Source organism: Nipponia nippon, unplaced genomic scaffold, assembly GCF_047370975.1.
Source record: "Nipponia nippon isolate SJK-2023a ecotype South Korea unplaced genomic scaffold, ASM4737097v1 scaffold_2, whole genome shotgun sequence".
Classification (NCBI taxonomy): Eukaryota; Metazoa; Chordata; class Aves; order Pelecaniformes; family Threskiornithidae; genus Nipponia; species Nipponia nippon.
The window spans coordinates 129,758,205-129,769,597 of NW_028262336.1; the positions used below are offsets into that span (position 1 = coordinate 129,758,205).

Here is an 11,393-nt window from a genome sequence, read left to right on the forward strand (position 1 = left end):
CATGGCCGCCTTGGGGTGAGGGGCCCAGCGCTGAGCACAGCATTCGAGGGGCGGCCTCCCCAGTGCCCAGCACAGGGGGACCATCCCTGCCCTGCTCCTGCTGGCCACACTGTTCCTGATACAAGCCAGGATGCCACTGGCCCTCTTGGCCACCTGGGCACACTGCTGGCTCATGTTCAGCGGCTGTCGACCAGCACCCCCAGGCCCTTTCCCGCCGGGCAGCTCCCAGCCGCTCCTCCCCACGCCTGCAGCGGTGCCTGGGGTTGCTGTGCCCCCAGTGCAGGACCCGGCCCTGAGCCTTGCTGACCCTCACCCAGTGCCTGGGCCCATCGACCCAGCCTGGCCAGGGCCCTCTGCAGAGCCTCCCTGCCCCCCGGCAGATCAACGCTCCCGCCCAACTGGGTGTCCTCTGCAAACTGACTGAGGGTGCCCTCGATCCCCTCATCCAGATCATTGCAGTACCGAGACTTTAGTACCAAACCCTCTGGCCCTGCCTCAGCCCTGCACGCCCAGGCTGGCCCTGCGCGCCCTCACACCCCACAGGCTCCAGGCTGGAGCAGGGGCCTGCTGAGCCCCCGCTGGGTCCCTGCCTCGATCCCACAGCCAGCGGGGATATTGTGCGTTGACTGAGGGCTCATGGAGGCAGATCACCCCGCCCTGAAGCCGGCTGGGCCCTAGGCCGCCCGCCCTGCCCTCCATCCCCGCTCCCCCTCACAGCGCTGACATGGCGGCCACAAGGCGGTACCCGGCGGGCCACACTCAAGATGGCCGCCGCACCACGCCGGGGCGGGGTCAGACATATGGCACTCAGCACAGCGAGTCCAAGCAGGCCACACTTCACATGGCCGCCGCGCCTTGCCTCGATGGACGCGGCGGAAAGCCAATCAGCGAGCGAGGAGGAGGGCGCGGAGGGCGGGCCGCGGCTAGCGGGGTGCGTGGTGCTGGGTGCAGGGTTGGGTGCGCCGAGCGGTTGCTGCCACGTCGCGCTGCTCCGTGGGGCGGCACTGGCGGGACGCAGCAGGGGCAGGGTGTCCTCCATTGCCACCTCCCCCCCCTCCTTCAGGGGACCGGGGCCCTGCGAGCACCGGGGGTTGTCCAAAAATTATCCCCCCAAAGGGAAGCCCCGGTGGGCGGAACGCGAGGCGGGAGCCGCGGGCGGCGGGGACCCGGGCGGGGGTGCACCGAGGAGCGGTGGGGGGACGCTTTGAGCGACGGACGCGGCTCCGTCTGAGGCGTAGGGATGATCGCGGCCCTGCCGAAGGTACCGGCGGGTCGTGAGGGGCACGGGGCCCGGTACCGGTACCGGGGGAGGACGGGGAGCGGGGAGACGACAGGCCCGGCCCTGGGGGAGGGAAGGGGAGGGACAGGCCTGGTTCTGGGGACAGGAGGGTCAGGCCCAGCCCTGCTATTGGGGAGGGACAGGCCCGACCCGGCCCTGGGACTAGATTTGGGGGGGATTGTGTCTCTCGGGGGTGCCCTGGCTCGCCTACCCTGGTGTACCTGGGCCAGGTACCTGCAGGGTCCTGCACCTGGGTGGGGGCAACCCCCGGTGTCCGTACAGGCTGGGGGATGAAGGGATGGAGAGCAGCCCTGAGGAGAAGGACTTGGCGGTGCTGGGGGATGAAAAGTTGGCCATGAGCCGGCAATGTGGGCTCACAGCCCAGAAAGCCAAGCGTCTCCTGGGCTGCATCCCCCGCAGCGGGGCGAGGGAGGGGATTCTGCCCCTCTGCTCCGCTCTGGGGAGACCCCCCTGGAGCCCTGCGTCCAGCTCGGGGGTCCTCAGCACGGGAAGGACATGGAGCTGTTGGAGCGGGGCCAGGGGAGGCCACAGCAATGGTGCGAGGGTGGCACAGCTCTGCTGGGAGGAGAGGCTGAGAGCTGGGGGGGTTCAGCCTGGAGAGGAGGAGGCTGCGGGCAGACCTGATTGCGGCCTTTCAGTACTTAAAGGGGGCCTATAAGAAAGATGGGGACAGGCTTTTTAGCAAGGCCTGCTGCGACAGGACAAGGGGGGATGGTTTTAAACTGAAAGAGGGGAGATTCAGACTGGATAGAAGGAAGAAATTTTATACTATGAGGGCGGTGAGACGCTGGCCCAGGTTGCCCCGAGAGGTGGTGGATGCCCCATCCCTGGAAACCTTCAAGGCCAGGCTGGACGGGGCTGTGAGCACCCTGATCTGGTTGTAGATGTCCCTGCCCATGGCAGGGGTGGGACTGGATGGGCTTTAAAGGTCCCTTCCATCCCAGGGCATTCTGTGTGATTCTGTGTGACCTGCTCCGTGCCCCCCCCCCCCCCAAGCCCTCCTCATGCACCCCAGGATCACCCCAGAGACACAGGGTTCCTTACAGCCCCCACCCTGTCACTGCCCTCAGAGACTGGCAGATCCCTGGTCCTCCCTGTCCCTCTGGTCACTCTTTGGGGACATTAATTATCCCCCCACCGCCACTGGCATGATGCAGGTCCTGCCTGCCAGCAAAGCTCTTTGCTTCATGCTGCCTTGGTGATGGATGAGCTGTGTTTCCCTCCACCCATGTGGAGCTGGAAGAAGCACAAGGGTTGTTCCCGTGCCTGTTGTAACCTGGAGGCGGTGGGACGGTGCGAGGGATGAATATGATCTGTCACAGAGAGGAGGTTGGATCCTGAAGCACAGCGAGGGGGTGCACAGAAAGGTTACCGCAGTCATCATCTTCTTTCTGCTTCATCTCTTCTTGCGGCTATATTCTGGGGAGTGACAGTGGCTGGAGGCTGTGGAGAGACTGGGAGGGTTATTGGTATGTTCCCAGGGTCTGAGTATCTGCTGTGCTCTTTGCATTTTGACCGTGGTGGCTCATTGCAGGTGCTGTGCTTGAAGACGCTAAAGCAGGTGTTGGCGCTCAGCAGGTGAGTGGTCTGAAACCAAACCCAGCAAGTAAAACACAGTAAAAGGGACTTCTGTTGAGGCTGTCAGAAAACATACGTGACAAAAAAAAAGTACGTTTTGCCAAAGAAAGTCTTTTAATTGTGGAGGGAAGACTTTCAGCTGATGTCTGGGAGCTGAAAGGGCTGTAGGGTGCGAAGAAGATAAAGTCTCTTTGCTAAAAGGATCTGCCTGTGTCTGAGGGACTTGGGGTGTGAATCTTTGTTCAAGGAGATTGGCCCAGTATGTTGTGTTTCCACAGGTGGGTGAAATCAGAAATTTAACGATTATCTTGCTTCCTACAGAGCGGCAACACCCAGAGAAAGCCATCTGTGTGCTGCAGGTAAGGCCTCTTACTAATCTGATGCAAGGCAAAACTTCATTTACTCAAAATAAATATTACACATCTTGGTGTTTGTGTCTTCCTTTCAGGTTTTTTTTTTTTAGCCAATTTTGGGCTGGTTAAAAAACCTGAGCAGGTGCTTTTCCACTTCCATAGCTTTTTTCTAAGCTTTTGTTCTGTTTCCCTGTTCTTGGCTGAGCAGGTACTCCTAGTCATGGTGTTACGCTGTGGAGTGACGCCAGCCAGGTACAATTTGCTATATTACTGTCCAGGAACAGACTTACACCCCTGTGAGGTCCCACTTTAACATTTATTGAGCTGGTGGAGTCCACTGTCGCAATTTAAATTAGAATTTTATTTTGATGTGGAGGCAAAGTATAACTGAGTGGCTTAGATCCTTGGTGTTCAGTTTCTCTTTGCTGTTCTGAGCTTCCTTTATTAAAATGAGGGTTATTGAGGGTTTCATTTTACCCTGGAGAAGGAAGTATAAATAAAAGCCAATGCCATTTTGATTTGGCTTCCTAGGACATGAATATTTGAACAGGCTTGGATTTAAAATTAAGCGGGGCTCAGATCCATCATAGCGGCATCACTGCTGTTGCATAAAAGGAGACAGATGTAACATTTCACCCGTGTCCTCACCATCCACTGGTGCTGACAAGTCTGTCTTTTTCTGTTTGTTTGCCTGAGAATTCACCTGGGAAATGAGTCACCTTTAATCTCTTCCTCCCTTATTTGTTGCTCACTGTAACCAGCTGAGAATTGTAACAGGCTTGCTGTGATGCACAGGCTGCCTGCGTGGGGCAGAGATCAGCCGAAGCCTTAGCCTGCCTTTGCCTCCTGTCAAAGAACCGAGGACAAATTCTTGCCCCCGGTGTGGATTTTGGGCTCTCGAAGCACCCGTGTACATTTGTTAAAAGAAGGGCTGTCTGCCGTTCAGCTGGAAACACGTTTGCTCTGCTTTGATTTTCAGGTGATGCACTCGTGAGTTGCCAGAGACATTACAAATCCCGTCCTACGCATGGTATTGGGAAGTTTAAATACCTGCTCCCGAAGGAGGTAGGCATAAGAACTCCCCTGCTGTGCTTGCTTTCAGCTGATCCATCTTTTTACAGTCTGATGTAAATGTTGGTGCTATTAATTCCATGGCTGATGAGCCATATTAAAAAGGAATAATGTAATGGTTTACTGCTACTTTTCTCGGTAGAGAGCGTTATGTCACGTGAAGTACCCACTCACAACACTGCATAAATACTTTCCTTTGTCCAGTACGTTCTTGTTTAAATTAATGAGTAGTTTTGGGAGGGAGGAATCTCTTCCTGATGCCGAATTTAACACCCCAACTTCAAATTATTGCAGAATGTTGTGAGCAGGTCTTATTTGCATTTAAACTTTTTACATTCCCTGAAATTTGGAAAGACGACAATTTTTGTGGAAGGAGGAAACAATAACTCATCTAGACATCTGCCTCGAAGGCAGGAACTGAAATAAAAAGCAGTTTGTTTTCTACTCCTTGGATTTTTCTGGAAGAAATTAATCATGGTATGCACGTATTTTCTATGTAACTTCTGTGATGCTGCCATCCAAGAACTGAACTGCTCAACTTGAGAACATCTGTTAAGATAATGTCATCCCAGTTTTGTCGTCGGGGAAAGGGAGCACAGATGGGCTGCGAGATGTTCGACATAGTTCAGCAAACCTTTGTCAGAGGAGAGTGCCCTAGCACGGTCTCCTGTGTGGGCAAGAGTTACTGTTTTTTCTTTCCAGCTTTGTTCAAAACAGATACACTTTCTATTTTTTCTTTCTTTTTTGGTTTTTTTTTTTTAAATACAGGCTCCAAAGAAGAGGAAGGATAAAGTACAGATGAAAGAGATAAATGTTGGAACCGAGTATGAGTATGGAGATGTCAACATCCAGATGACTTCCTATGATATGTGTCTCGTGGAGCATTTTGCTCAGTACGTGCATAAACTCTGCAACCGACTCTCCATTAGGGTGAATGAAAGGTATGAGGAACGCGGCTGTTTGTCATCCCTCGCAAGCGCATTGCGTTAGGCTCTGCGAGGCTCGTAGATGATGATACCTTGCAGACAAGGACGCAGACTAATCTCTCTGATAGATTGTCACGAGGGAATCGAAATCTGCTGTCATCTGCCTGGTGTTCTCTTTTTGTGTGTCTGTATGGTGTTGGATGCTTTATTCGTATAAGGCAGGCTGAAAGGGAGTTATTCAGGCACGGACTGAACAGATCTCAGGGAAAAAAATAGCTGTTACTTCTCATTCCTTTGAGAAAAAGGCTTAAGCCTGTGGGTGCTGAGCCCGGGAACGTAGGCTTAAGTATTGCTGACTCTTGCTGCTGTTTTTTCTTTACAGTGTTTTATCCAGGCTCTTTCCTCTGTGCATACATTGCGAAGTAAGCAAGCGGGACTGAATATACAAACTAGAATGAGCTTGGGAAACCTCTGAAGGTTGTGGGAGAGCCACCTGCTACTTTAGTAGTAGAGGGTGCTTCAGTTGCACACTAGATCTCCGAAGCAGGCGTACCCCTGATAGCAGCTTTGCAGGTTTTAATGAGTCTGAGGAATCTGATGCAGCTCCTCGGTGCCTGCAGTGCACCCAGGGAGCTGTAGTCACTGGAGAAGCACTGTGTTGCTCTAAGGAGGTAAAAACACTTAGCGGTGATTATCTGAAATGTGTATCTTAAATTTAAAGCTCTCCTTCAACTCTAAAGAAGTTAAAAGTTCTTTTCTCAGGCTGGTGTTTGTAGCTGAAACAGGTTACAGCAAACTGTACCTTTGAATATAAGCGCTGTTTCCTGCTCATGCCGATTAAATCTATCAAAAAATCGTTTTCTTTACGTTCATTCACGTTGCTGAACTGTCAGCCACGGATCTGAAATCCTGTGCCCACAGAGCAGTCGCTCGTAGTCTCTCTGTGATGCCTTTTGCACCAAACAGCACTAAAACCTGTGACACATTGGTGACTGATAGGTGTTTCTTTTGAGAAGACCACCCAGTGACGCTAAGAAATTACAGTTCTGTCAGCAGCAGTGCGCTGGAAAGCATTTGCGGAGAAATCCCACAGCCTGAGACTGTGGATAGCGCTTTTGGTGTAAAGCGTTACTGCCTCGTGTCATCCTTCTGCCCTCTGAGGTCGGACTTGGCATGCAGAGTTCAGTACATACAGAAAGAAGTGATTTTCCCTGTAAGAGCAAAATTGGTAGGGTAAGGCGTGGGCAGTAGGATGTAGCCTGTTGTTATTGATGCTGTGCAAATGGAGATGGGGAGGCTGAGGTCTCCGGAGTGTCGCTAACCGGAGAGCAGGATCTGATCCAGTGCCTGATCGTTCTCCTGTTCCATTCAGAGGTGAAAATAATGTCTTTGGAGCGGTGCGTTGCAGCAGTGGTTTTTAGCTCTGTTCCCGATGAGAACAGATAGACTGTTACAAAATAAGTCAGAACTGTTGCTTTAAAGCTCTCCTTCAACTATAAAGAAGTTAAAAGTTCTCTTCTCAGGCTGGTGTTTGTAGCTGAAACAGGTTTTTGCTTGCAGTAGTGCTGCAAGCTTCACCCTTCTCTCTTTCCAGTAAAACACCCGGCTTCTGCCAGTGCTTGATTTGCAAGATACATTGTTTGCATAATTAATTTCTCATGAAAAGTTAATCTCCTTCCACATTCTCTGCTGCTGGAGGTTGATTCATTCCTGTAAAGTAGTGCAAATCTATCCTCCCTGTCCTAAGCACTGACCTGTGGTTCCTGCAGCTACGCGATGCCCACCAAAACCAACGAAGTGCTGTTCTTGGAAGAGCGAGGTTCCAAAATGCAGCTGGATGCAGTCCTCACTACCCATCAGAGGGTTGTCCAGGTACGAGCCGGCCTTTGCTGATAGCGCTGCCGCTCTTGTGCAGCACCTCCTGTCTCAGGCTCTCAAAACCCCTGAACAATTGGAGTTAAGCTCCTTGAACAGATGAAAGGCGTAATTTGTGCGTAAATTGAAGCACAAAGAAGTCTAATTAGATTTCTTGCTAAAGGCTACTCACAAAGTAGAAGCAGAGGAAGGGTTACTGGATTCTGCATTTCAGCCAGAAGATTTGTTACCTATTTTATGCAGGATACTTGATACGAGGGGTAGAAAAGTCACGTTTAAGGATGAATGATTGGACAAACTCAATGAAATTTAAAGATACTACTAATATCAGGGCCAGCTTCAAAAGTGTACAACTGATGGAGGTAAACAGGTATTTCTCCTAAGTGACTTTTTCCTATTTTATAGTGTGTTCCCTTGCTATATGCTAAACCTCTGCTGAACTACATTTTAAACCTAGAGGTAGACTTTTTCCACTGGGGAGAGCTGATGTGTAGTTAACGCTGGGGCTTGCAGATTTGCCGTGGCAGCCTTTGTATTAGAGTCTCACCTACGTTAAGATCTTCCTGCATGGTTAAGTCTCTTTACGTGCAGGAGAGCATGCAGGCAGGGACGGGAAGCACAGTGTTCATAGCGGAGAGCCGAAACGAGAGCTTTGGGCTGTGCTGTATGCGAGAGGTGTGCGCACGAAGGAGAGAGCGCTCCTCTACTGAAGCGGTTGACTACCACAGGCTCGGACTGAAATGGACTCTCTTTCTGTGCCGTTAGTATAACGAGTCCGTTCTGCGTGTGGTGTTCTGCTCCTGCAGCACTTTGATTTCTTCTTTCAGATCAGCGGATTGAGTTCAACGTTTGCTCCGATACTCTTGGAAATTATTCAGAGTAACCAGCCTGAAGGGGTCCATCTGTTAGTGAAAGAGGTATGTTTAATTTCACCAGTGCCTTTGCATTTAGAAAGCAGATATGATGTGTGATGTCCATTTGCTTTGAAAATACAAACCTGGTCCTGAGGCTGCTGCCTCCTCTGGACTTACGGATGCCCAGGATCTCCCAGAACCAGGCCCTCACTTGGTCTATGAAAAACCATTACCTCTAATTCTTGATGAGTGTTTCGTTTTCCATTTAGCCTCCTGTTATAAGTGCCACAGAAGGCACCTTCCCAGCCAATCCTGTAGATCTGTAGGAGACGGCAGGTTGCAAGTTGCCTTCCTTTGCTGCTGCAGATTCCCCACGACTCAGAAGGGAACGCTTTCCTTCAGCAGTGCTGTGGGAATCACCAGGAACTTCATGGAGCAGTTGGTAGCAAAAATGAGACTGGAAACCCAAATGCTGTGCCCTGTTTTGGTGGGATTTGCTCTGGGAGGGGTTCAGCTTGGTTTCTGCAGGAAGGCCCGACAGTTTTCTCGGCACCGAGGACTTCAGGACAGAGCTCCACTCACTGGTGGACCAGGCATAAGGAGATATTTCAACTTCTGTCATTTTACATTCAGACAGAAGAGTCCCAGGAAGCCCTTTTTGTTCAGGGACAAAAGATTTTTGTGCCTTGGAAGGGAAGGCAATGCAGTAAACTCAATTATGAAAACACAGTTGGCTTCTTAAGTGGCCTTTGAAGAATGTTTAGTTATCTCAGCTCTGCAAAACCAGAAGGAATACAGGAGAAGGTCTCTTGAGTCCAGTAATCTTCTCTGCTTTGGTCACAGTCCTGTCTCTGCCTTAGGGCTGCCATTTCTTTTTTTAATCTCGGCCGATGGCTTTGTCTCTGGAGGGAGAACTGTGACATTGTGCCATTTGCAAAGTCAATGCAGTCTGCTGCAGGAAGCCCAGGGGAGAGACCCAAGCTGGCTTCATGAGAGTGGCAGTGCGGAAGAAAGATGAAAGCTTTAGGATATTCTTGTGAAGTTCTGGAGAAAGTGGCAGGTCTCCTCAGGAAAGTAGCTGCTACGGTAATAGGCAGCGGCAGAGTTGGGGGTGTCCAGTTGACTTCTTGAGCACAATGCCACTGCTCGCTCTTCCAAAAGCAGTTAGCCAGCTGAGGAGGAGCCTCCAAGGCTGAATTTTAGAGCCCGGGCAGTGACCAAGCGTGTCCAAAAGCTTTCTGCCCTCTGTGTTTTACCCCCAGCCTGGAGGAGGCTTAGAGCTCGGGCTTGGGGAGGAGCGGCTGGGAGCTGCCCGGCGGGAAAGGGCCTGGGGGTGCTGGTCGACAGCCGCTGAACATGAGCCAGCAGTGTGCCCAGGTGGCCAAGAGGGCCAATGGCATCCTGGCTTGTGTCAGGACCAGTGTGGCCAGCAGGAGCAGGGCAGGGATGGTCCCCCTGTGCTGGGCACTGGGGAGGCCGCCCCTCGAATGCTGTGCTCAGCGCTGGGCCCCTCACCCCAAGGCGGCCATGGAGGGGCTGGAGCGTGGCCAGAGCAGGGCAGCGAGGCTGGGGCAGGGGCTGGAGCCCAAGGCTGGGGAGGAGCGGCTGGGGGAGCTGGGGGGGCTCAGCCTGGAGAAGAGGAGGCTGAGGGGAGCCCTCATCGCTCTCTGCAACTGCCTGAAAGGAGGCTGGAGCCGGGGGGGTCGGTCTCTTCTCCCCAGGAACAAGCGATGGGACGAGAGGGAACGGCCTCAAGCTGCGCCAGGGCAGGTTTGGGTTGGGTATTGGGAAAAAGTTCTTCACAGCAAGAGTGGTCAGGCCCTGGCCCAGGCTGCCCAGGGAAATGGTGCAATCACAGTCCCTGGAAGTGTTCAAAACACGTGTGGATGTGGTGCTTAGGGATGAGGGTTAGTGGTGGGCCTGGCAGTTAGGTAACGGTTGGACTCGATGATCTCAGAGGTCCTTTCCAACCTTAGCGATTTGGTGATTCTATGATTTCCACTCCCTGGCTTCAGCGGACATTTAAGTCTTTTGTTTTTCCACTCTTTGATTCTCTTTGGGAGAGGGTTTGTCTTCCCCTTGATTTCAAAAAGTGCTCGCGAAGCGATTCTGATTTGCTTGGTGTTTTTTTTCCCCTCCCTCCACAGCACACAGAAGCTGACTTCAAGAGCCGATTGAAGTCTCGACCAGAACTTGAAGAGCTGCTAGCGCAGATGAACTGAGACGAGGAAGAAGAACGCTCCATCCATTTCAGAGCCACCCCTGGGAGAGCGAGGCTTCTCCTCCGTGGCTGCTCAAGCCTCCGGAAGGCGACTTCACGAGCACCGTACTGATAATTTGGTGAATTGGAAGCAATTTCCACTGTTGTCAAGCTTGTCTTAATAAAGACAAATACACATGTTTATATCTGACTGGTTTGTACACTGAGTGAAGGGGGAGCACAATGAAATGTGGCTTTTCTCAGTTCTTCCCCTGTTTTGGTGTGTTTTCCTGTATGTTTTACTCTTGATATAGGAGGATTTCTTCAAGTTTTAATCTGCAGAAACCTCTGCAAATTAATAATGCTGTACTGCAACTCCTTAGTTTCTGATTTGCCTTTCAAGGATAAACTTTCCCCTGGATCCCTGAAGTCAATCTACTTTTTACAACAGCCCTTTGGAAAGGGAGAAATTACTTGTGCACCTGGGTTTTTGCTCCAATCCTCCTTATTTCTAACTCTGAGATTGGGTGCAGGCAGCTGTTTTTATTTAGGCTGGAATGAGATGACACCTCATCACCCCATCCTGTTAGGAAGTGTGTTGTAACCAAATTTGAGCCCTGCTGCTAAAAGGAGGCTCTGTTCCTGCCCAAAACCTGGTTTCTTTGGGGTTTTTTCCCCCTTTCTAAGGACCAGCTCTTTAAAAAGAGGGAAAATAACTCCTTCATTAGCACTCTCCCCCAAACTGGGGCTGCCCACGTGTTGCTCGTGGTCCTGTGCCGGCTGTGATTTTTTGGCCGGCAGTGCCAAATCCCAGCCCCTCAGCAGCCCCAGCACCCACCTTCCTGGGAGACGGCCTGGAAAGTTCCCCCTGGCAAAAGCCGCGGGTGCCCTTCCCTTTCCAGCCTAAATGTTATTTAAAAAAAAAGTGATTTTATTTTCTTTTTCATAGTTCAGTTGCTGGAAGGTGGTGTTCAGAGCAGCATCCCACTCCGTCAGAGCCCCTTTTTCCCCCCCGATACCTAATGCTCCTGGGGCTTCCCAGGAGATAAATTCCCTCCCCAAAACCCTGTCCTGTGGGACGTGAGGTTATCCCTGGTGGGAAAAGCTCTGGGATGGCGCAGGGAAGGACATGGAGTGGAAATCCACGGCAAGGAATGGGAATGCTCCCAGTTTGGGACATTTTGGGCTGGAAATTCCCATCTGACCCCACAACCCTCCGCTCCGAGCTCCCGATAA

General features: G+C 51.8%; 1 protein-coding gene across 2 annotated transcripts; it reads left to right on the forward strand.

Annotated features, from left to right (window-relative positions):
• The first annotated feature begins 825 nt into the window (after positions 1 to 825).
• MRPL48 (mitochondrial ribosomal protein L48) lies at positions 826 to 10,361 on the forward strand. 2 transcript variants are annotated; one of them, XM_087758519.1, is made up of 8 exons: positions 826 to 931; positions 2,835 to 2,878; positions 3,200 to 3,237; positions 4,211 to 4,296; positions 5,071 to 5,243; positions 6,998 to 7,100; positions 7,931 to 8,020; positions 10,105 to 10,361. In XM_087758519.1, exons 1-8 carry the CDS (start codon positions 842 to 844, stop codon positions 10,177 to 10,179), a joined length of 699 nt encoding a protein of 232 aa, XP_087614645.1. In that variant the 5' UTR covers positions 826 to 841; the 3' UTR covers positions 10,180 to 10,361. The 2 variants fall into 2 exon arrangements, with proteins under 2 accessions (XP_087614645.1, XP_009474738.1); XM_009476463.2 differs by lacking the exon at positions 826 to 931 and adding an exon at positions 1,176 to 1,261.
• Positions 10,362 to 11,393: the final 1,032 nt, after the last annotated feature.